A 22942-nucleotide genomic window follows, 5' to 3' on the forward strand; every position below is an offset into this window, starting at 1 on the left:
CGTGGTTTTTAGCTTTCTTTTTTCTTTCCAGGCTGGGTGGATGATGCAGTTTCACTTCTAGGTGTTAGGATTCTCTTTCACACTGGTTTGTCATGACCTTAAAATATTTAAAGTTTCTCCTTGGTTTCTTTTTTTTTTTTTTCTTTTCTTTCTTTTTTAATGTAGTACCCCAGTGGGCTAGAGATTTGTTTTACCAAATGAGTTTAAACCACCAGCAGCTGGGGAGTTCATAGCCCATGAGCATTGTCAAACTTAACCCAGTGTAAAAACCCACCAGTGGTCTTTTTATTGTCTTCCACTGGGTAGGTTTTGAGGTCCGGACGTGAAGGCTAGTTATGCTTCTGAATCAGCCTTGAGGTTGTGAGTTGCCTAAGGTGGCATAGGATACCAAAGACGGAGAGACGCTTGCTGCGACGATCAGAATCGTCTTAGTTTGTAATAGCCAGCCTCGTTGTCGCCTGGAGATTACTGACGAGGCCCAAGAGTCGCTCTGAGCTGTAACCACCCACAAAAACCACACGCATGGCATTTTACTCAAAACTCTACTTTAACCACTACTTTGTGATGCAAAACTGGCGGAATTTTGGGTACTTTCTGTAAAATCGAAATCTTTATGGGGGTTTTCCAACATTCTAGTTGATTGTGAACAAGTGATCAGTATAATGAAAGGAGAGCAGGGTTGGCCAATCAACACCGATTTCTCTGGTACAAAGGATGCCAGCCTGTGTGGAATATTTCATGTGGAGAAAGCCACCTTGTCTGAGAAAACAGATTCTCCTGTTGAAAAATGCAGTTAAATAAGAGGTATTGACATGAGATGGGTAGTTGTAAAAGATAGAGATTTTAGAAGCTTCTTATCTCTGCCACAAAGTTTTCACTCTTGACAAAGTAATCACCTTCAGTACTTTCTAGCGTGTAGATCCTCGTAGGTTTGAAAAGGAAATCCATTTGTATTGGACAAAATACAGTTCTGCATAAGGACTTCCTGTAAAGGAAGAACCATTATGGGAAACTGCTACTAATAAGATATGATAGCCCTTTTATGGAGGGAAAACGGTAGGTGTGAGAGCTCTCTCCTGTTTGGCCGAGTCAGGGGGCCTTCGTTTATTCTGGACTTAGGTCCTTGGCCAAGTTCCTCTACCACTCTAAGGCTCAATTTCTTACCTTTACAATGAAAATTTTCTTTTCATGGTTAATATTCTGTTGTATATATGGACCACAGCTTCTTTATCCATTCATCTGTCAATGGACATCTAGATTGCTTTGGGTCCTGGATATTGAAAACAGTGCTGCTCTGAACATTGGGGTCACATGTGTCTTTTTGAACTATCGTTTTCTTTGGGTATATGCCCAGCAGTGGGATTGTTGGGTCATATGGTAGCTTTATTTCTAGATTTTTAAGGAACCTCCATACTGTTTTTCCATACTGGCTGTATCAATTAACACTTCCAATATTACTCTGCCATAAAAAAGGAATGCATTTGAGTCAATTGTAGTGAGGTGGAAGAACCTAGAGCCTGAGAGAGTGAGATAAGTCAGGAAGAGGAAAACACACACCATATATTAAAGCGTATATACGGAACCTAAAAAAATAGCACTGATGAACTTATTTGCAGGGCAGGAAGAGAGACACAGACATAGAGAACAGACTTGTGGACACAATAAGGGGATGAGGGCGTGGGACGAATCGAGAGAGTAGCCCTGACTTCTGTACACTACCATGTGTGAAATAGGAGCCGGGGGGGCGCTGCTGTTTGCACAGGGAGCTCAGCCCCGTGCTCTGTGATGACGGGGAAGTGGGACGGGGGTGGGAGGGAGGCTCAAGAGGAAGGGAATATATGTATTATAGCTGGTTTACATTGTCACACAGCAATCAATACAACATTGTAAAGCAATTATTCTCCAATTAAAAATGAAAAGTTTCCCTCCTGCTCTGTGGCAGATAGGAACACATTGTCTCAAGAGCCTTCAGTAGGAGTCCTTTGTTATGACATCCTGTCTTGTGTAAACTTGAGTTTTATTGTCATATAAATTAAGCCTGCTATCAAGCACATTTTGTTTTTTCAAATCTGTGAAAACATTATTTTAGCAAAACTTAATTGTGTAAGTACATACTTATTCTCCTTTCATAATTAATAGTCTTAAAAGACTAAATTTCCATCTGTGTAGCCCAGAAAGCTCTCATGAGTAGCCTTAAAACAACTAGCAGAAACTTTCAGGCTGTCTCTCATTAGCACATTATCCAAACCAACCATGGGAGGAAGATACAGAAATCAGTAACTGAGATTTTAATGTGATAATTCCTTAGTTTACCGCGAAGAACTTGGTAATTTCCCATTAGCACGTAAGTAACACTGTGCTCAGCTTGCTACTGCAAAGACAGTGTTGCTGGTTAGCTCCCACAAATAAAGTTTGCTTGCTTTATAATTTACGTTAGGAAATGTTTAAACAGGGTGAAAGAGCAGTTTTTACAAGCGCAAAATCAAGCAATCCATTTTCAGAAAGTAGGACCAAATGAAACCAACCGAAGAAAAACAGGTAGGTTGAATCATATTTTTTAAAAACAAAATAAAGAGTTGTATTTTGTATGTGTGTGTGAATAGAGTTACACAGTTCTAAGAACAGTTGTACAGGGTGGAATATCAAATAAAGCTTTAGGACTCAGAAGAATGGAAGCTTTATTTGTAGGAGAAAACAAGGTTTATCACTACAGAATTTTAGGGACATAAGTAGAAATGGGAAAGATAATATAAACATTAGAACAGTGGAATGGAGTTTCCCAGACCCTTTGACATAACAAATGGTTTAGTTAAGGAAACTGGCAAAATCTTGAAATCTCAGTTGGTGCTACAGCAAACTTTTAAAATTAAATGATCAGAGCCGAAAGCACTATGCTGTACATTTGTTAGTCCAATAGCACTGATTCTTCACCTGAGTAACTTATTTTTTAATTGAAGGATAACTGCTTTACAGAATTTTGTTTTCTGTCAAACCTCAGCATGAATCAGCCATAGGTATACATATATCCTCTCCCTTTTGAAACTTCCTCCCATCTCCCTCCCCGTCCCACCCCTCTAGATGTCACAGGGCCCCTGTTTAATTTCCCTGAGTCATCAGCAAATTCCCATTGGCTATTTTACATATGGCAATATAAGTTTCCATGCTACTGAGTAACTTTAAAGGTGACTTGGACCTTGAAATACAAGTGTTGAAAAAGCGATGTCTGGAGAAAGGTGAAATCACAATTATACATCAAAGGCCACGGGAGCTATAATTTCAGATATTGTTTCAGTTGTACCCGCTTTGTGTTCACACCCAAACTCCACTGGTAGAATCTACTGCATGTGGGGTGGAGAAGAATTCCATTTATTTTCTGCTGAAGCTGGCGAACCGAATGAAGATCTGTATCAAGTGACAGGAATCAAATGAAACATGACAAACCTGTAGAAGCCGCCACCTGAACATGTCAAAGCAGAACTTGGCGGTGAATGAGGTGGGACAGGGGCTGGGAGACAAACCACACAGACTGCCTCGCCGGGCTGGGCAGCTCGGGAGGTCAGAGGGAGAGCCAAGGGGAGCAAGTCTTCGTTGGGCTGGGGCTCATGTGGCGGGGTTTGGCATGGCCTGCTGGTGGTTTGTTCATAGATACAAGTACGTATCTATCTTGGATTGGTTTTATTATGGAAAAATTCTATGGAGATATGCTGTATTGACTGGAAAATGATTCACTTGTTTTTTAAGTTACCAAATTTATAACGCAGAAGCATTGGTTTTGAAGTTAATCATTTAAGTGGAGTTTAATCCCAACCTAGTTTCTGACATTGGATGCTAATTATTCTTATTTAGCAAAGCACAGAGAAAATCAGCGTTACAAGAGCAACCAGGGCAGGCAGTGCTCTAAGGAGGGGACGCCTTTCTCTGCCTTTGGATGAGTTAGATTTGTCAAACATTTCCAGCTGTTACAGAGGCCTCTGACCATTGAAGGAAAGCTGACTTCGCTGCTCAGATGACAAGTTCCAGGTCCCCCAGGGAAAGTGCAGGAGCGGGAGCCTGAACCGGCATTCTGGACTCAACCACGTGTGCCCACGTTACCCGTGACAGTCTGATTGGCCGTCACCCGTTGAGAAGAACCAATGGCCACTGGACTGAACCCTCCCCTGTATTTGTTCAGGAGCTCTCAGAGTTCTCATTCCTCAGGGAAGCACTTTCAGAATCAACCTGGTAAGTAAGCCATTTATACTTTTAAGTTGGTCCTAAAGAAAATATATAATTGGAATAGCTGTGATGACGTATAGAAACGTCTAAATGAAAGCCATCACTCAGTCACAGTATTTTATTCTGCATCATTTATTAAATATTTTTATATATGCATTTACAAACTTTACTCATTTCAGAACTCAGCTTTCAATACATTTTTAAACGTTTTTTGGTAGAGTCTCTTGTAAAATGAGATCCATGTACAAAACTAGGCAACAGATATAAAAGTTTCCTCTCATACTTTTCATCCATCAAGCAAAGAAATCATGTGACAAAGAAAAAAAATGTGGCTCGTTCACAAGAATAACATGTCAGTGTTCAAACTATGAGTTCTAATGGGATAGATCATATTTTATCTCTATCAGGATGGCTATAGTTTAATACTTCTTAGCTACTGTAGCATGTTGGTTCTGATGAAGGAAAAAAATCAACTGTTTGGACTAGATCATCTAGAGACCATCAATTATTCATTTCTTTATGAAGTGACACCAAAATTCACCTTGGAGATGACATTGATGGGCTAGCAGTATGCATTTACCTCAAACGTGGCTTAGAAATTTCCCTTTAAAAAATTCATTAATTTGGCAAACTAAAGTCTGAGCCTCTACTTTAGCGCTCTTACTTAAAAGACATAGTTTAAATGATCAATTCAGAAGCCTAAAAGTATCTTTGAAACTAAAGTTGCTTTTCTTAAAATGAATGCTGACCTGAACAGTTCGAGGCTCGGAGCACGGTCACTAGGAGACAGAGGCACTGGTGCCGCTAGCGACGAGAAGGACTATCACCACAGGGTCATTGTATGGCACAAAACGCCTGGGGGCCCGAAACTCACTAGTAATATGGTTTTGGCAGCAGCATCATTTAACCATTTGTTACATACTATTAACACACCAGCTTCAAAGATGTGCACTCCCCTTAGGATACACAGGAGTTACGAATTTATGGTGATTGCATAATTGGTATTGCACAGTTTTATAAAAAACATAAATACTGGTTATTCTAGATTTAAATACAAAATACATATCATATACTTTTAAATCTATAATGTGGTTCAAGTGCAAGTCAGGTGCTTTCTTTAGTCCTTCCCAAAAAGGCATTTTAAATACTTTTTTGGCACAAATGAAATTTCACCCTGCCAACAATTCTAATTACAATACATATATCCAAACCTGGAGAGTAGCAATCATATACACACAGTATAAAACTGAGTATTTACAAATATACTAAGCATAAATGTAACCTCTGTGGGTGAATCAGAACTAATTTAGCAAGACCCACACTAAAAATAATTTAAAAAGGTAAATACGATGCCTTTAGTTCATTTGCTTATGCTGGTTGCTGTGGGTTGACATTCATGTGAGGAGGATGTCCTAGAAGACCAATTCTTTGTTTCTGCTTCCTTTGTTCTGTCATCTGGAAAGTTAAAAAGTTTCATCATTAGACCCAGACACTTCCTGTACGTCAAATCGTATACTCAACCATAGACTTACCTCTGTGGTTATGGTTTATACTGAAACCCACTTTCTACAAATAGCATACCGTTAGTATATCAAACACACAGCTTCAAAAAGGGCATCTACCTGGGCAGAGTGGGGAATTCTGTGCCCTTGTCATGCAACGTGACATTCAGAAATTCTGCTTGCTACTTGTTTCACAAAGGAACAAAAAGCAGTTAAAGCACAAGATTCTTGTTTCCCAAATCACCCAGTGGTGACCAGTCCTCACCCCCTACACACACCAAGGTCAGGAAAGACTGTTTCTTAAGGCTGCTCAAATGAAACCGTGTTTTCAAAACTGCAAACAAGAAGTTGGGACCTTTTATTTGGCTGCTGAACTAAACCAGTTCTCATATTGACAGGTATCTAGCTCAGTTCTGCCTATTTCAGGGCATAATTAACTCCCTGTATTTAGATTTTTCTTAACCCAGTTATCCCAACTCTGGATTGGCATTTAGGTCAATTAAGGTAAAAAAGCTATATGAAATATCGGATAAAATTGTTATCTCTAAGTGGTTTTGGATCCTGCTTCTAGATTTTTGGCTTCCTAAAAGTCAGAGAGGAATTAGGGTTTAGCAGTTTTAATATAGAGGATGTGGGCACTGGAATCAGACAGACCTATTTCCATAAAGTTTTCTGTTGTTGTAACTTTTCAAAGTCTGTCTCTTCATTCATATAAAATGATGGTGATAATTCCGACCTCATAGAGAGGATGTATGTAAATTTTCTAATAGTGTCTGTCACATTGTAGATGGTTATATCTGTTTTCACCTGGACTAATTTTTGGTACAAAATACCCTGAGAGAAACTAAAATGAGAATATGTTACCTCAGTTCAATTTTAAAGTAGTTATTTTGCCTTATTTGAAACAGCAGTTTTCCTTTCATATCAAAATACTATGTTGAGACTCCTATGAAATGCCTTCAGTTGTATTTTAGGAGAGAAGATTTACAAGGAGTGAGTATTTCCAAAAGGTAACTTTTTACAAAGCCTCTTATGAAGAGTTGAATTAGGGGTATTCTGCTAGCCTTGAAAGTTTCCTTAGATGAGTGACAAATCTTTAAAGGAGGTGTCACAATCCTCTACTATACTTCACAGATTCAGCTGCAGGAGAGCCTCCTGTGACTCATGGAATAAACTGACAACTAGATGGTGATGCAGTCAGTTATCTCACTGCCTGATACTTCACATACTCAGCCCAAACTTTCACCCCCAAACTAGTCCCTTGGCAGGTAGCCTTGAGAAGGACTCCAACAGAACTCACTAAATTTAATAATCTCTGCATTCTCAATGATTTAGGAATCTTGGTGGGCTCAAGTCGTACTGATGGGTACTCAAAGCTTCCATTTAAAGATGCTGAGATTTTTCCACGGTTGAAGTTGGCCACTGAAGTTTTTCCTGAAATTTTTCTATAAATTTCTACTTACATTTGAGATGATCTTCTCTGTATGTTGTGTAGCCTCATGCCTGTGTGTCCAATCAGCTTCCTGTGATTTTTCAATCTACTGGCTATAGGTATCACCTGATATCTTCTATATATCTTCTATAGGTATCACCTGATACCTCAGTGGTGGTCCGACTCTAATTCTCCAGGTTTGTCTTCCTAAAATAACGATCGCATCACTGTCCCTCAGTCCCTGACCTTGAGGCTTCCTACTGAGGTGAGTGGCCAAAACCTTTGTTCAAGCAGAGGTTGTACCTGGTAATTTCAAGAACCTAGCACATACTTCCCTGGGGCTTCTTCCTTGGTGGTTCAGACAGTAAAGAATTCATCTGCAATGCAGGAGACTGAGGTTCCATCCCTGGGCAGGAAAGATCCCCTGGAGAAGGAAATGGCAACCCACTCCAGTACTCTTGCCTGGAGAACCCCATGGGCAGAGGAGCCTGACAGGCCACAGTCTCGGGGCAGGGGAGAGGCAAAGAGTCAGACCTGACGGAGCAACTAACACTTTCACTTTCAGCACATACTTAATTTTGCTTCCTATTTCCCTAGAATAATAGTTCTTAAACTTTGGCATGTGCCAGAAGCACCCCGAAGGCTTGTTACAACACAGATCAAAGGGCCCACAGAGTTTCCATTGAGGAGGCTCAGGGTAAGGTCGGTGAATCTGCATTGCTAACAGGTTCCAAGGTATTGTTAACGCTGTGGATCTAGGACCACACTGCTGCTCTTAGAAGAGCATTTCTCTGTCTCAGAAAGAGGCCAAGATCCTTAGAAAAGTTACATTTTCATATACTTGAATACTTAAAAAGTACTTTGGGTATATTTTCTCAAAATGAGATCTCGGGGATGATTCTCTGCAGTTGAGCACATGGTCGGCACACAAATCTGACTGCCCGAGTTCTGTTTTGATCAACCATGGCCTTGTAGACAGAATGGCGTCATCTAAGTGAGTAATCAATGTTAAAGTACCAGGGGCAGCTGCTTAAGTATTTGGCCCTTTGGACATGATCCTCATCCAGTGATAATTATATGGGAACAGTAATGAAAGAAAACCAAGTAGTTCATATACTTGAACTTTTTTTTCAAAGTATTCAAGTATATGAAAATGTAACTCTCCTGTTGATTTTGGCTTATTTCTGAGATAAGTCAGTGAAACAGACCCCACCCTGGGACTGAATTTGGCCTATAGGAAACCAAGTTCAACACTGCTGACCAGGTAAGTTTCCCTGGTCCCTTGGTATACATTCTCACATAATTCCTGACCTTATTAGCTCAATTCAACCTACTTACCTGTCTACATAGACTCACATACACTATATTTATCTTATTTAAGGCACCATTATTATCTGTTACTATTACCCATATCAAAACAAAGTCTATCCTTAGCACATTCTCTCTGGACATTTGAAACAAACCTGACTAGATAAAAATATCCATTAGATTGAGATCTAAGGTAACAACTCAACATTTTAATACTGAAAAATCTATTTTGATTAGTGCAAAATGTCCCATTTGTAGTAGATACATTGAAAAACCCTCAAAATCCACATTTTGCTAAGGATGAACATTTGAAGCAATGTTCTTCTTCATAAACTATATAGAGACTAGCTTGAATTTCTGTATGCCTTCTTTTTGACTCAGTCTAAACAGAAAGCAAATGATATGGTAGCTTTACAGGTCAGAAGCAACCAAATGTCTAAAAGATTTTTCCTGAAAATAGTGTCGACTGCAAATGGGCAAAATCTGCTCTACCAGTGTAAAGGATTAAGGGCTCGCACTGCAGAGAAAGCTCATCCACAGCACACAAACGCCGCAGCCTGCCTTCCTGTCACAGTAAGGCCGTGGCTCCTCAGATTCTAAGCAGCCTGGCAACTCCAGTCACCACAACTGATCTTTCAGTTCAGTTCAGTTGCTCAGTCGTGCCGACTCTTTGTGACCTCATGGGACTGCGGCATGCCAGGCCTCCCTGTCCATCACCAACTCCTGGATTCCACCCAAACTCATGTCCATCGAGTCAGTGATGCCATCCAACCATCTCATCCTCTGTAGTCCCCTTCTCCTCCTGCCCCTAATCTTTCCCAGCATCAGGGTCTTTTCAAATAAGTCAGCTCTTAGCATCAGGTGGCCAAAGTATTGGAGTTTCAACATTACTCAACATCAGTCCTTCCAATGAACGCTTAGGACTGATCTCCTTTAGGATGGACTGGTTGGATCTCCTTGCAGTCCAAGGGACTCTCAAGAGTCTTCTCCAACACCACAGTTCAAAAGCATCAACTCTTCGGCCCTCGGCTTTCTTTATAGTCCAACTCTCACATCCATACATGTCTACTGGAAAAACCACAGCCTTGACTAGATAGACCTTTGTTGACAAAGTAATGTCTCTGCTTTTTAATATGCTGTCTAGTTGGTCATAACTTTCCTTCCAAGGAGTAAGTGTCTTTTAATTTCATGACTACAGTCACCATCTGCAGTGATTCTGGAGCCCCCCAAAATAAAGTCTGCCACTGTTTCCCCATCTATTTGCCAAGAAGTGATGGGACCAGTTGCCATGATCTTAGTTTTCTGAATGATGAGTTTTAAGCTAATTTTTCACTCTCTCCTTTCACTTTCATCAAGAGACTCTCTAGTTCTTCCCCACTTTCTGCCATAGGGTGGTGTCATCTGCATATCTGAGGTTATTGACATTTCTCCCGGCAATCTTGATTCCAGCTTGTGCTTCATCCAGCCCAGCATTTCTCATGATGTACTCTGCATAGAAGTTAAATAAGCAGGGTGACAATATACAGCCTTGACATACTCCTTTCCCGATTTGGAACCAGTCTATTGTTCCATGTCCAGTTCTATCTGTTGATTCTTGACTTGCACACAGATTTCTTTGGAGACAGGTCAGGTGGTCTGGTATTCCCATCTCTAAGAATTTTCCACAGTTTGTCCTGGTCCACATGGTCAAAGGCTTTGGTGTAGTCAATAAAGCAGAAGTAGATGTTTTTCTGGAACTTTTGCTTTTTTGATGATCCAGAGGATGTTGGCAGTTTGATCTCTGGTTCCTCTGCCTTTTCTAAAAGCAGCTTGAACATCTGGAAGTTCACGGTTCATGAAGCCTCACTTGGAGAATCTGGAGCATTACTTTACTAGTGTGTGAGATGAGTGCAATTGTGTGGTAGTTTGAACATTCTATGGCATTGCCTTTCTTTGGGATTGGAATGAAAACGGACCTTTTCCAGTCCTGTGGCCACTGCTGAGTTTTCCAAATTTGCTGGCATATTGAGTGCGGCACTTTCACAGCATCCTCTTTTAGGATTTGAAATAGCTCAACTGGAATTCCATCACCTTCACTGACTTTGATCTAACCGATCTTCACAGTCCTATAAAAATCAGTCATGTTCCTAAGAACGAGCCTAAAATACTGAAAAAAACAGCTGAAGCCTCTCTCAAAGGCAGGTATACTGACTCACTGTAAACATACAGCTGGTCACATTCTTGGTCCCCAGTGTAGTGGTCCTCTCGAGTTCCCCTGACAGATACTCTGTCACGCTCCTGCACGACCATCTCTGAGAGGTTTCCGTGGCAGTGACTCAGATCCTCTCCCTCAGGTCAGGCAGAATGAAGTGCTGCCTTTTTCTTTACTGCCAGAGCAAACTTTGAAATCTCTGTTACATACTTACCATGTTGAATTCTAATTTGTTTACCTACTTGTCTCCCACTCCAGACTCCTAGTTCCTTGAAGGAGGAGAAGAGGCCTAGCTCACCTTTGTAACCCCAGTCCCTGGGGCTGCATACCTGGCGGACAGGTGCTTAGTACACGCTGGCCGGAAGAACAAGTGAAAGGGCCCCAGCACAGCGCCTTTGCTGCGGCACGCCAGGCACTTTCATGCCGTCGCCCATGCTGACTCCCCTCCCAGGCTGCCCCCTTGCTGCTGCGTCTCCTCATTAGCTCAGAGGTCACCTCCTCATCAAGTCGGAGCTCAAGTCCTCTGACGCCCCAGCCCCCGCGCAGGGCTGCCTGCCTGCTTCTCGTGTGCCCCGTGAGACGGGCTTCGTTCTGGCGGACGGGCCCCAGTACTTTTCCTGCTGTATCCTGTTGTTAGAGGTCTGCTGCTTTCTGCATAGATCGCAGTATCCTAGAGGGCCTCTTCTGTGATTCCAACACAGGCTAAGGAACACAGACCTTCAGGTAAGGTTTAATATCCCATTTTCCAACTGTGAGGAATTATTCTAATCATGTTATCCCTTCCTTCTTTATGTAGTTAACAAGATAATAACCCTCTTGCATGAAAAACGCCAAACAGTGTACCATGTTAATATGATAAGAATTTCAAGCACTACTAGTATTCCTAACAACTACTGGATTGGCCGGAAAGTTCTTTTGGGTTTTTCCATAACATTTTAGAATCACATTTGTATTCAGAATCTCTTGGGAGGGGAAACTTGAAGATGAGCAGCATCATGAACTAACACTTAGAATAGCAATTTTAGTTAACTGTTCTTGACAGTAATAGAAAAGCCACTAACCGGATTTTTACTAGTATCCTTGATAAGAACTACTTCTTCTCAAACTGGTATTTGAAGAAAACCAGCACCAGAGAGGTCAATAACAATAAAGATTAAAGCCAAAGACATTCAACTATCTTTGCTCAATTATGCTGTTTTTTTGGACCAGAAGATCTGAAAAAAATATCTAAGTGATGAAGCAATTTTTATATTTTCCAGCATTGTTACTACTGAATGGTATTCTTTCATAGCGGGTTTAAAAAATATCACAGACTTTCTCGTTCATTAATCATTTGTGGGCTTTTTATTTTTTAATTCAAAACTTTTTTCCCTTTGGAGAGCAAGAATTCTCACAATTACCATTTAAGAACCAGCAGTTCTCTGCCTATCTGCATGACTTTTTATGCAGAAAAGGTTAAGAAATCTTGAGGATTGTTACACACCACATTAACAAAATGTGAATCTTTTCAACAAGTTGATTCTCAAAAAAATGCTTTAAAGCTTTGCTACAAAGTCAAAAGAAACTGTTGACTAATTCCTTCTGAAAGAACCAAGTTTCCCCCCAGTAAAAGCAGCAATGCTGAGTTTTTCCTGTAATTCTGGACACCTTAAAACCTAAGCAGATCAATCCTGGTAAAGGTACTTTAGAATAAGTTACTGGTTTCCTCCTATTTCTTTTCAGCCTATAACATCTTCTAGGAAAAAGTGGTTCAATTTCAAAGTCACTCATAAGGGTAAGGTTTTCTGAAGGGTGGTTCCAACGGCTCACTTTAAAACAAAAATGTAAAAAGAGCTGAAACCAAGCAGTTTAAACCACACTGGTTTTGATGTCACTTAATGAACCTTAGTTCATACGTAATCAGTTTTACATAGGTTGTTCAAGCCAAAATTCTGGCTTCATAGAAACAATCCTGATGTCAAGTCTCTATGATGATCAGTTATGTAACATGGCAATGAATGTATCCTTCATAATGTTTAAGTATTGATACATGATGTGACTCCTGAAACTCTTAACTTTTAAAAAAATGAGTAAGAATTGAAACAGTCAACCATGAAAGGCAAACAGGGTACAGTGAGGAAACAAGCCCAGCCTGCAAGACCAGGAGCTCCTGCCTGCTGTGTATCTGAGTATCCTCAACAAACAAGGATGGAATTGGGTCCGATGCCACCTGGGGTCTTGGGTACCTCGTACACCTATGATTCTGGGTGAATTCCTCGGCTCCACTCACTCCTTAGGCCAAGTTCACTGCTTTGCGAAGTGTGCGTCACTGAAGCAGCTTGAGAACCACCCTCAGGGAGCAATTCAACACCCCAGATTCTTAGTGTTGAGAGGACAGGCTGGGCCTACTTGCATGGCATTTACTACCACAAACTACCCAATAATAGCTTCAGACATGCTTACAGATGCGCTGTATAGAGAGCTAACTGCTTCCTTTATTTAGGTCTGTATTAGATCAACTTCTCTTAGGAGTTTTTGGCATCTAATTTAAAGTACCTGATTTAATGGCGATTCTTATAGCCACAGCTCTAAGGGACAGGAAGGGAGCTCAAGCATCGCTCCATGTGTTAAATAGCTCACCTCCCTCTGGGGGAGCGGGGGTAACACAAGCAGCCTCAGGAGACGGACTCGTGCATCAGTGTAGTCCTGGGGACCATTGTTGTTTCACAGCAGGGTTAAAGACTCAATAAAACAATAAGCAAAGGAAACTAGTTATATCTCTTTAAGTTTTACTTATGCAGGTTATTAGTCACTTTAGGGGGCTACCCAGCTCAGCACCAGGGATAGCCTTCATAAGTAAGGCTTTCTCCTCTCATTAGTCTTTTTATTTGCACCTTAATACAAGTGAAAGAAACTAATTTGAGGCCAGATACTATCTTGGGGTTCAGTTTGGAATAATTTAGTTGGCAAAGAAACAATGCAAAGTAGGACTGCTTAAAGTACCATGGAAACCACCTCCAAGAAGAGTTGATTCTAGGCGGAGTCTTCACTAGTTATTATGTTCCCCAGAGTAATCTAGCAGCTGTGGGTCTACCTCACCACTTACCTCCGGGCCAGCCTGGCCTGCTAACTACTGCTCTGTAAAATGTATAATCTCGTATATGGAACTGATTAAACAGCTTTAAGCACGGTGGATCCCAATCAATGTGGCTGAGCGCAGGTTGGCCCAGCACAGAGGCCATCACCTGGTGACTGTGAGTGCTTGTTTTAAGGGGCTAGGAGGGGGTAAAAAGGATGCTGCCTTCCCCTGGCTTAATTACAGGGGCAAGGCATTTATCTTAGGGACAGGCAGCAGGATGCAGCAGCACGTGTGTGGACGGCTAAGCTCGGTGACGGAAGGGGTGCGTTCGGAGTGCTTACTGTCCCACCCCCAGCACCTGCCTCACTGCCTGGACGATGGCAGCCAGTCAGTGAGGAGGGGGCTCTTCCTGGACTAGGGTTTATCCCCTGGATGCTGAATCTAAGTACCTGGGGAAAGAAGCTGATAGTTCTGAGAGCTGGAAAGAAAAGCCAGAAACAGCTTGTCATCATCTGTCAGTGAAGAAGACAGGGCAGTTTTACACAGTGTGTTTTTCTGGACAGCGCTTCACTGAAGTAGTTTGCATTTTCTCATTTTCTGGTTTTGTTTTTCACATTAAAACCTCGTCCTGAGCAGCACCGAAAGTGGTGTCCTAAGCTTATCCTGTCAAAGGGGCAGTGAAGGGGGAACGGAGAGGAAACTGATGGACTGAATGGACTTATCACCCATTTCCTTTTTTGTCCAGATGATAAACTTCAGCATTGTAACATGAGCACTACTGTTTTCCTTTTTTTTATTTTCCTCCCTCACCAAATTTGGTGTGTGTTGTAGTGGTGTGTGTATGTGTGTAGGCAGGTAGGGTTCTTTTCTTTACCTGATCCTTTAATTCTGACAGCTGTCCAGAGAGGTTGGTGACAAGCTTCATGGTGGACTCCAGTTTCTCCTGCAGGTTCCTCAGCTCATTCTGTTCTCCTTCTGAATCACTGCTGACCAGGGACATGGCTCTCATCCTCGGGAACCAGTCTAGGTTTCTTTCCTAGAACCCAGATGGAAAAAAGAGGGCGTCACTTCTACCATGCCATCCAGACTTGGCAGCATCGTTCATCAGGCTCTCTCTGCCCGCTACAGAACTAACGTACTGCACTGTGTATTTGAAAAAACGAAACCATTCAGTAAATATCTTTGTAATTGAGTATAAGGAAACTCTCTTAATACCTAGAAGAAATCACTGTAAAATTACACATGGGTCAAAGTGGGTTTCCAAACAAAGTTTCTCAACTCTGAATACTAACACTGCCTTTCCATCTGTGATCTCTGCAAATTACAGAGCTAATGAGATCTGAGTCTTAAAACTGTGGTCCCATACACACAATACAACTTACCATTTTAATCACTTCAAGGTGTACAGTTCAGTGGCATTAAGAGCATTCGCTCTCCTGTGTGACCATCACCACCAGCCACCCTCAGGGATCCTTTACATCTTCCCCAACTTAAACTCCAAAATCATTTGCAAAGAAACACTCTAGAAGTAAGTGGATTTTAAGATCCCGAGTGTTGTGGGATTTACCAGCTACGTGTATGGGTGTGTTCTTGGTAGACAACTGTCAGGAGGCTGCAAACGGAGAGTGGGTTCAGTTGCCCTCTTTGTGAACTTACGAACACCACCCTTCACTCTTGCTTCCTGCTCCTCCACGCCTGAGATGGCTGGCCTGTGCTGTTGGTTGGTGTAAGAAAGACCCCTTCAGTCTCCTCCCCTAACCACCTCCACCCTTTCTTTTTTTTTTTTTCATTTCCCACATTTTATTTCTATCCATGCTCTTGAGGTTATTCACCTCTATCATGTCTGTATGATGGAAACACTGTAATAGGGTCCTATCGCATAACTCTTTACAACTCTGCTTTCAGTAACATCACACTGGTCACTTGAAACGGCCATGGTGTTAGTATTCAAAGTGGCAAACACGACAAATCAGTTCCCTCTCTTTTCCCAAACATTTACCAGCACAAAATTGGTCCCTTAGTCTAAGTGATATTTTCGTTCCTTCGTCCATATTACCCGAAGGGTAGGCCAGGTAGATTCAACGGTTAGTGACTGCAACCAAATTGCAAACTTGAAAGAAAAACAGATATCCCTTTTAATGCTCCTGTATCTGAAGAGAACTGGACTTTTAGGACTAAATCACATATATACTCTGAAGAAAGCAAAAGGATACTGTTAGGGGTTACATGAAATTTGTGATGATGAACATGTGTTCAACTCAACTATATGAGCAACTTAGAATTCATAACAAGTACTTCAAGGATATCGGTTGTGCATTTACACATCAAGGAAAAGATTTATATTTGTTATTTTAATGTGACAAAGACATTATTGCAAATAAGTCAGAGGTCCACCCTTTCTTTTAATACCTGTTGCCCATACCTGTAATGGAGAAAGAAATGGCAACCCACTCCAGTGTTCTTGCCTAGAGAATCCCAGGGACGGGGGAGCCTGGTGGGCTGACATCTATGGAGTCGCACAGAGTCGGACACGACTGAAGCGATTTAGCAGCAGCATACGTATAAACACCATTTCTCACTGCTGGTTAACAGAATGGACAAGACTCTTCCTCCCACCTCACTTCTTTCTGCCCACATCTGCTTTTCTCCCATTTCTCCTAAAAAGTACACTTTATAGATGAGCTGTACGGAAAGGTAGGAGTGAACCACAGAAAAACTTCATCAGCCGAGGCAAGAGGAGGAAAACCTGCTCCTCCCACATGCACGCGCTATCACGTTTCATCTGGGCCATTCCGATCTCATTGGAATAAATTCTAATAAACATTCTAACACACGGCATGACCACCCCACCCCCACCTGCCCAACACACATGCAGAATTTGCAATTGGTGCTTTGTGTACACCAGAGGTCAGCCGAATCTTTCTGGGTAGTATTTTCTGACAGGATCTTTGGCTTTCTGGACCATACGGACTCTGTCACAATGAATCTGCCATGTAGCCCCCAAACAGCCATAGACAGTGCACAAATGAATGGGGTAGCTGTTTCCCAAAAAAACTTCACAAATGCTGGCGGAAGGCCCACTTTGTCCCACAGGCCAGAGTTTGCCAACCTGTCATACACAACACAAGGCATCAACACACTCGAAATCAAGAACAAGATCCCACAAGACATGTCTAAATATTAAAAAGCAAGACAACCGCGTCTTGACCTAATGTGATCTAGCAATATAGAAACCAAACAAGAACTAGTCGGCAGTATCACAAAGAAGGCACCACACCGGCACAAGCTGTCCCATCTATTTTAAAGCGTTTGTGTAAGACATGTGGGGAGTCTCCAGCCTGCCCGCATCCCGAGCCCAGGAACCACCTCAGTACCGGGACTAAAACACAGCAGACCCTTGATAAACACCTGTGGACGCAGGGAATGGTAAACCCACTGTTTGCTGGGTGGCCTGGTAACTAATGCTTACACGGGGAATCTCAGGTGTTTAGAATGCCTGTGGGGGGAGGAATATGACACTGTCTCCCTGCCCGTGCCGCAGGCCGTGATCAACAGTCCCTTCACATGTGCCCCGAAAGGAGCCTCCACGCCTTCTTGTCAGCTTCCCTCCACAGACAGAGCCGTAGGCAAAAGAGCATTTGACAAATACATTCCGTTTTGAGGATGACCAGCCTAGAAATCTGAACCGTTGCCATGGCTGCAGTCGGTTCTCTGCTGTGTGTCTACAGCGAAGAAGAGGAGAGCAGACCTCTGGAAATGTTTAAGCGCAGTAGCGATGCTGAAACGCATATGGTCAGCCGTCACTGACGACGCTCACCACCCCAAGTCGTCATCACGCCTTCCCCCTCTGTCCCTCTCCGGGGGGAATGGCCTGGCTGATCAGGAGAGGGCACGTGGAGGGGACAGGTGTCTGGGGGTTACTGATGCTCACAGGCCGCTCAAGCCCCGGGACAGCAGGAGAGATGGGTGGGCCAGGCTGGCGACCATGAGCACAGCTGCTGGAGGCCAACCACGCCCCTGAGGCGGGACGTCCACGGGGATGGCTACACATCTGCACGCTGACTCCCGAGGAAGCGAGGGAGAGAGGAAAGCCCCGAAGTCCCACTGAAGCCGTCAGACTCACCATCCATGGGGATACCACAGACGCCCTGTTGGGAGGGTGTTCCAAGGTGGCAGTGCAGAACCCAGCCCCAGAAGAGAGGGTGACCGGTAGAGGGCGGGGAAGAAGGAAATCCCTGTATTTCATAGGAGACCCTGAGAATGACCTGGTGTTTATACACTGTGAGCTGCTATTGCTGAGTATATCTGGAAGGAATATTTGCTAGTTCTTTGGATTCAACTCAAAAGCATAAGCACTCTCGGAAAAAAACATTTTAAGAAATACAACTGCCTCAGAAGTCTTTACATACTAGGTGTTGGCGACCCAGCAGTGAGGCCTCTGCACTTGGTCCCTGCCTGCTGGACCTCATGAAGGTGGTCATGGCTTTGAAACCTAAGTATGAACCAGGGTTCCACCCATTAGAGTGCCTGCAGTTTAGTTAAGGAAAGTGGATGTTTCTGTTAAAAAGCAGAAGTGAAGAAAGCAGCTAGGCTGTGTCAAGGGAGTGAGAGTCAGGTCAACGTCGGACGTGACTGCGGGGGCTGTGAGTGGCTGGTGTCCTCTTCCTGGAAGGCCTGGGTCTCGGGGAAGGTTTGCACTCGGCCACACGAGGGGTCAGCGCGAGGGCTACTGAGCAGGCGGAAACCAGAGTGGCCCGAGCCGGGGAAGAGAGCAGATGGACTGTGGTGGGCCCGCGTGCGATGCTGGCTGGACAGCTGGACTGGAAGGCAGGGAGGGAGCAGGGACTGCAGGAGTGAGGAAGGGCAGAAAGTGACCTGCAGCCCCCGCCTGGTGAGGCGCTGGGGCGAAGCTGAGCACAGTCACCACTGCCTGACGCACAGAGGAACCTGCAACTGTTGAAAACGGCCAGAGGATTCACCTCAAACCTGGCTCTCTGGTCTTTCATATGTGCATTGGCTTAGCGAATCCTCCACAAAAATAGAAAACAGCTTTCCAAACAAAATCCACATTAAACAGGCCTTCAAAAGAATACAGAAAATCGATGCAAAGTCTGCACGTACCTTAAAGAACAGTTTCTTATTCTAAAGAGCAAGTGACCAAACTATAGATGGGAAAGAGACTTTGTTCACAGTGGATTCCTACCTTCTTCTGTGGGGTGTGTGATGTGATCCTGTGACTCCTAAGCAATGGTTTCAGAAAGGCCTCTGACAAATGCAAAATACACAGACCCCGTCCAACAACCGATTACTGAAAAGACCACTGATGATCTCTGTGGCTGGCACAGGGCTGAGTACCGAGGGTCTAGAGGTAAGACGGCAAGGCCCCTCTATTCCCAAGGGGCAGGAGTGCCAGGAATGGGGCCGCAGGGCATGGCTCTGCCCTTCTGTGGAGCCCACTGCAGTCTCCGCTCCAAGCGCTCGGTGCCCAGTGAGTGTCTGCTGCAACGGTGAACGGGCTCCACTGGCCCTCAGGCGGCTGCTACTGGCATCTGTGCTCCTCCCCTCAAGGTCAAGAGATGCACTCTGACCCTGTTTGCTTTCGCTTTCTCTGTGCTTCTGTACATGGGCTCCCTGTACTCCCGGGGATGAAGACCCTGTCCAAGGGCTACATAAAGCCACAGACAAAAATAACACATCTGATTAAAATCTCCATCTTAGTCAATGGTAAATGATTGAAAATACATTAGCCTCAAAATATGCCCTGGAGCAGAACATGAAATTGAATCAGATTTAAAGGTAAAACCCCATGATTTTACAGAAACGTCATCCTTTCTTCAGGTCACTTTGGACCCTGTGCCTGGATCCTAGTGATGAGTCTTCATTCTCTATCTCATGAGAGTCTTCAGTGCAAACGGAGGGACAGGATTTCCTGTTTTAGACACTTCCTGGTGACCACCTTCAAGCTTCTCCCTTATAGCACTCTTCTAACATTTACATCTAACAGTAAGAAGCAGAGTTGGGGGCGCCACTAAAACCCCAAACAAGGGAACCTGAGTGCTCTGGCCAGTGGGTGTCATTAGCTTTTCTGCCCTGACATGGGTATGTACCAAAAATTTGAGATCCTCAGTGTAGCCAGTATTTTACTTACATAATCATACTGGCTGTTAAGTCAAATCTCAAATTACCAACGAGTATCTAGTAGTTTAAGTTAGCTATCCTGGCCAAACTGTGCTCTCCATTTCTACTGGGTTTTACATCCTGTGTGGTAGGGTAAATTCCAATGCAATGTGAAGGCTCCTCACCAGCACGACTTGGCCACACAGAGATCTGAATCTCTACAGGAAAAATCCTAAGACTATCCCAGCCTTAGCAGAGGAGCAGAGAGAGAAGTGACTTTCAATCTAGCTCGACTTTCACAGCAGATGCTGAGCTGGTTAGAGCGCTCAGTGACTCCTATGAAGTATGCACCCCTGCCTCTCCAGCCAGCCAGACTCTGAAGGTCTCTGAACGTTTGCAAAACTCCCACCTTCATGTCAATTCCAGGTCAAAAACATGTCTCAGTGTCCCAGCTTCCCCTGAATTTTTGAGAAAGTCATCTCCAGCGAAGACATGTTGTTTATGCATGAACTCATCTTGGCGGGTGTGTGTGTGTGTGTGTGTGTGTGTGTGGTCAGGAGGGGGCTGGCTGAGGGCTGGTGTCTCCACCGCGTGTCGGCCGGCCACATCTGTCGCCCTGGGTCTGGGAGCCCCTCTGTGCCTCCCTCGCCCTCCTTGCTGCTGGCACCTCACATACCAATGTCCTTAGGCACTGTCTGCCCCGGTCCTCCTACAATCCAGCCAGCGCGGTTCCCGTCACAGCAAGCACTTCCTCTGTCAGAGCAGACAAACCGACTCAAGCCACAGCCGGAAGCACGCTGACCACAAGTGCTAAGGTTCTGGTTAGTTCTTTTCTAGGTAAAGTTGGAAAAGTCCCTGCAAAGCAAACACTGAAGTTTTAGACACGGGGGCGGCACTGACCTCTTGAAACGTTCTTGACTGGAAAGAGGGAGGGTGTGTGAGAGAGAGAGAGAGAGAGAGAGAGAGAGAGAGAGAAACACAGAGAGAGAGAGAGAAAGAGAGGAGGAGAGGAAGTTGGATTGTATGATGCAAATGCTAATCATTCTGAGAAGTGTGTTTTTTTTTTTCTCCCTCTTCCCAGGTTCAACTGAAGAGGCAGTTCTAAGAAAGACAGCTGAGATCATCAGTTACCTTCTCAGACAAAGTCCACTGGTGGTAGAGTTTTGTTTACCATGTAAACAACGCAGCATTTATGGCTAAACCCCTTATTCTTTCACAGGCAGACTAAAGAATTGCGAGGTTTTTTTTTTTTTTTGGTGGGGTCATGAGGATAAAAGACTGAAGATCAGTCCTGGGAAGATAGACCTGTAAGCCACAGAGTCTCCTCTACCCTTCAGAATCCCCTTGGGAAGATTCAGGCGTGCAGAGATGGTCCTTTCCAAGCAAATGTCATAGGCACTGCACCTTCTCTTACCAAGCAAGACAGACTGGATTTCCCAGAGTGCCTGGGGATGATGAGAGTGACCCCAAGAGGGGCGGGGCAGCCTGGAAACAGACTCTTGGCTTCATGTATCTAAAGCCCCCAGAAAATGCCTGGAAGAGGGTGGAGGAGGAAGACCAAAGATAATCCTTAACTCTTCTACAGCAGGAATATATTACACTCAATAAACTTTAAATGTTTGCCTCTCTTATGAGCGAAGGTGATTGTGTGTGTGCTCAGCTATGTCCTATTCTTTGCAACCCCCGTGGACTGTAGTCCACAAAGCTCCTCTGTCCATGGGAGTCTCCAGGCAAGAATACTGGAGTGGGTTGCCATTCCCTTCTCCCGGGGATCTTCCTGACCAAGGGATAGAACCTGAGTCTCCTGCATTGGCAGGTGAATTCTTTACCACTGCACAACCTAGGAAGCCCAAGTTAAGGTGATTATGTGTGTTAAAGAGGAAGAAAATAATCTTCAGCGCGCTCTTTCCTAAGATCAGAGAAAACAAACACACACCACAATTTCTTACTTTGGGTGAAAAACAATGATAATGATCGCTATGCTCAATGACTCCAAAATTGCCACTTATAGTATCTATTATACATTTAAAAAGACACACACAAAAAAATGCAAACAATGAATCCCAAAGGTAAAAAAAAGTGGCGGTTGGGGGCGGTAGGGATGAATAGACAGAGCACAACAGAAGCACAAACCCTGGTGTAAACTACCGTCTTTAACTAATAATTACTGTATATTAGTTTATCAATTGTAGTAACTACACCACAGTAAACAAAATTACTAAGAGGGGAACTAGCAGGCAAGGTAAGGAGAAGGGGGCACATGAGAACTCGGGGACTTTTTGTTCAGCAGTTCTGTAAACCTAAAACTGCTATAAAAAAGTAAAATCTCTTAAAAAAAAAAAAAAAAAAGGATCCCACACCTGGAGTTTGTTGGTGGTGGTTTAGTCGCTAAGTGGTGTCCAACCGTTGGGACCCCATGGACTGCAGCCCACCAGGCTCCCCTATCCCTCCAGGCAAGAATACTGGAGTGGGTTGCTATTTCCTCCTCCAGGGCATCTTCCCAACTCAGGAGCTGAACCCAGGTCTCCTGCATTGCAGGCAGGTTCTTTACCAACTGAGCTACGAGGGAAGCCAGACCCTAATTCAGGGATCCAGGTCCCTGTATGTCAGAGTGTCAACGAGAAGAGACGTGTCCTGGAGTCAGGAACTGAAGCTCAGAGGCCCAGAGCGTTCACAGCGAGCTGGGCGAGTCAGCCAACCAACCCGGGTCTCTGCTTCCCTTTTTTTTTTGAAAGCTACTTCACAGGGTTAATGTGAGAATCAAACGGTTGCAGGAATGTGTCTGTCAACTGGAGAGTACGAAGAAGTACTGCAGGTCAGAGTCAGCAGCCCCAGGCCGCAGAGTGGTCTGTCGTCCGAGATGCTGACTCCAGGTGGAGCGCTCCCATCCCACCTGAGTGAGTTCTTCCTTTCCCAGAGTTCAGACGCACGGATTTCTCTCTTCCTGCAGGAGCCACGTGAAGGGCGCCCAGGCTGTCCCCGAGTTCAGGCACGAGCCCGGTCTGCGCTCGTCTCAGCCGACATCACCCAGACAGGCCCCGTTATATAATCTTCAGCTGGGCTGGAATGACCACTCACCCTTCCCAGACGTGGTTAATAGTTGTTCTTGGATGATACAG

At 43.9% G+C, this 22942-nt stretch overlaps 1 protein-coding gene and 1 long non-coding RNA gene across 4 annotated transcripts in view; one reads left to right on the forward strand and one right to left on the reverse strand.

Annotated features, from left to right (window-relative positions):
* The window catches only part of LOC133045734 (uncharacterized), a 46901-nt gene extending 25331 nt beyond the window's left edge, over positions 1 to 21570 (forward strand). Inside the window, exons 2-5 of one of the 3 annotated variants that reach the window (XR_009690325.1) lie at positions 3957 to 4221; positions 10907 to 11371; positions 20512 to 20644; positions 20905 to 21570. This is a non-coding gene — a long non-coding RNA (uncharacterized LOC133045734). Of the gene's footprint in view, positions 1 to 3956; positions 4222 to 10906; positions 11372 to 14601; positions 14729 to 20511; positions 20645 to 20904 lie in introns of those variants that run through there. The other 2 variants (XR_009690324.1, XR_009690323.1) reach the window with 2 other exon arrangements.
* Positions 4307 to 22942, reverse strand: part of ITPR1 (inositol 1,4,5-trisphosphate receptor type 1) — a 347438-nt gene continuing 328802 nt past the window's right edge. The window contains exons 58-59 of the mRNA XM_061128046.1: positions 14581 to 14742; positions 4307 to 5670 (exon numbers count right to left, since the gene is read on the reverse strand). Of these exons, the coding sequence (XP_060984029.1) occupies positions 5584 to 5670; positions 14581 to 14742 (249 nt within the window). The 3' untranslated portion in view covers positions 4307 to 5583. The remainder of the gene's footprint in view (positions 5671 to 14580; positions 14743 to 22942) is intronic.

Source organism: Dama dama, chromosome 24, assembly GCF_033118175.1.
Source record: "Dama dama isolate Ldn47 chromosome 24, ASM3311817v1, whole genome shotgun sequence".
Taxonomy (NCBI): Eukaryota; Metazoa; Chordata; class Mammalia; order Artiodactyla; family Cervidae; genus Dama; species Dama dama.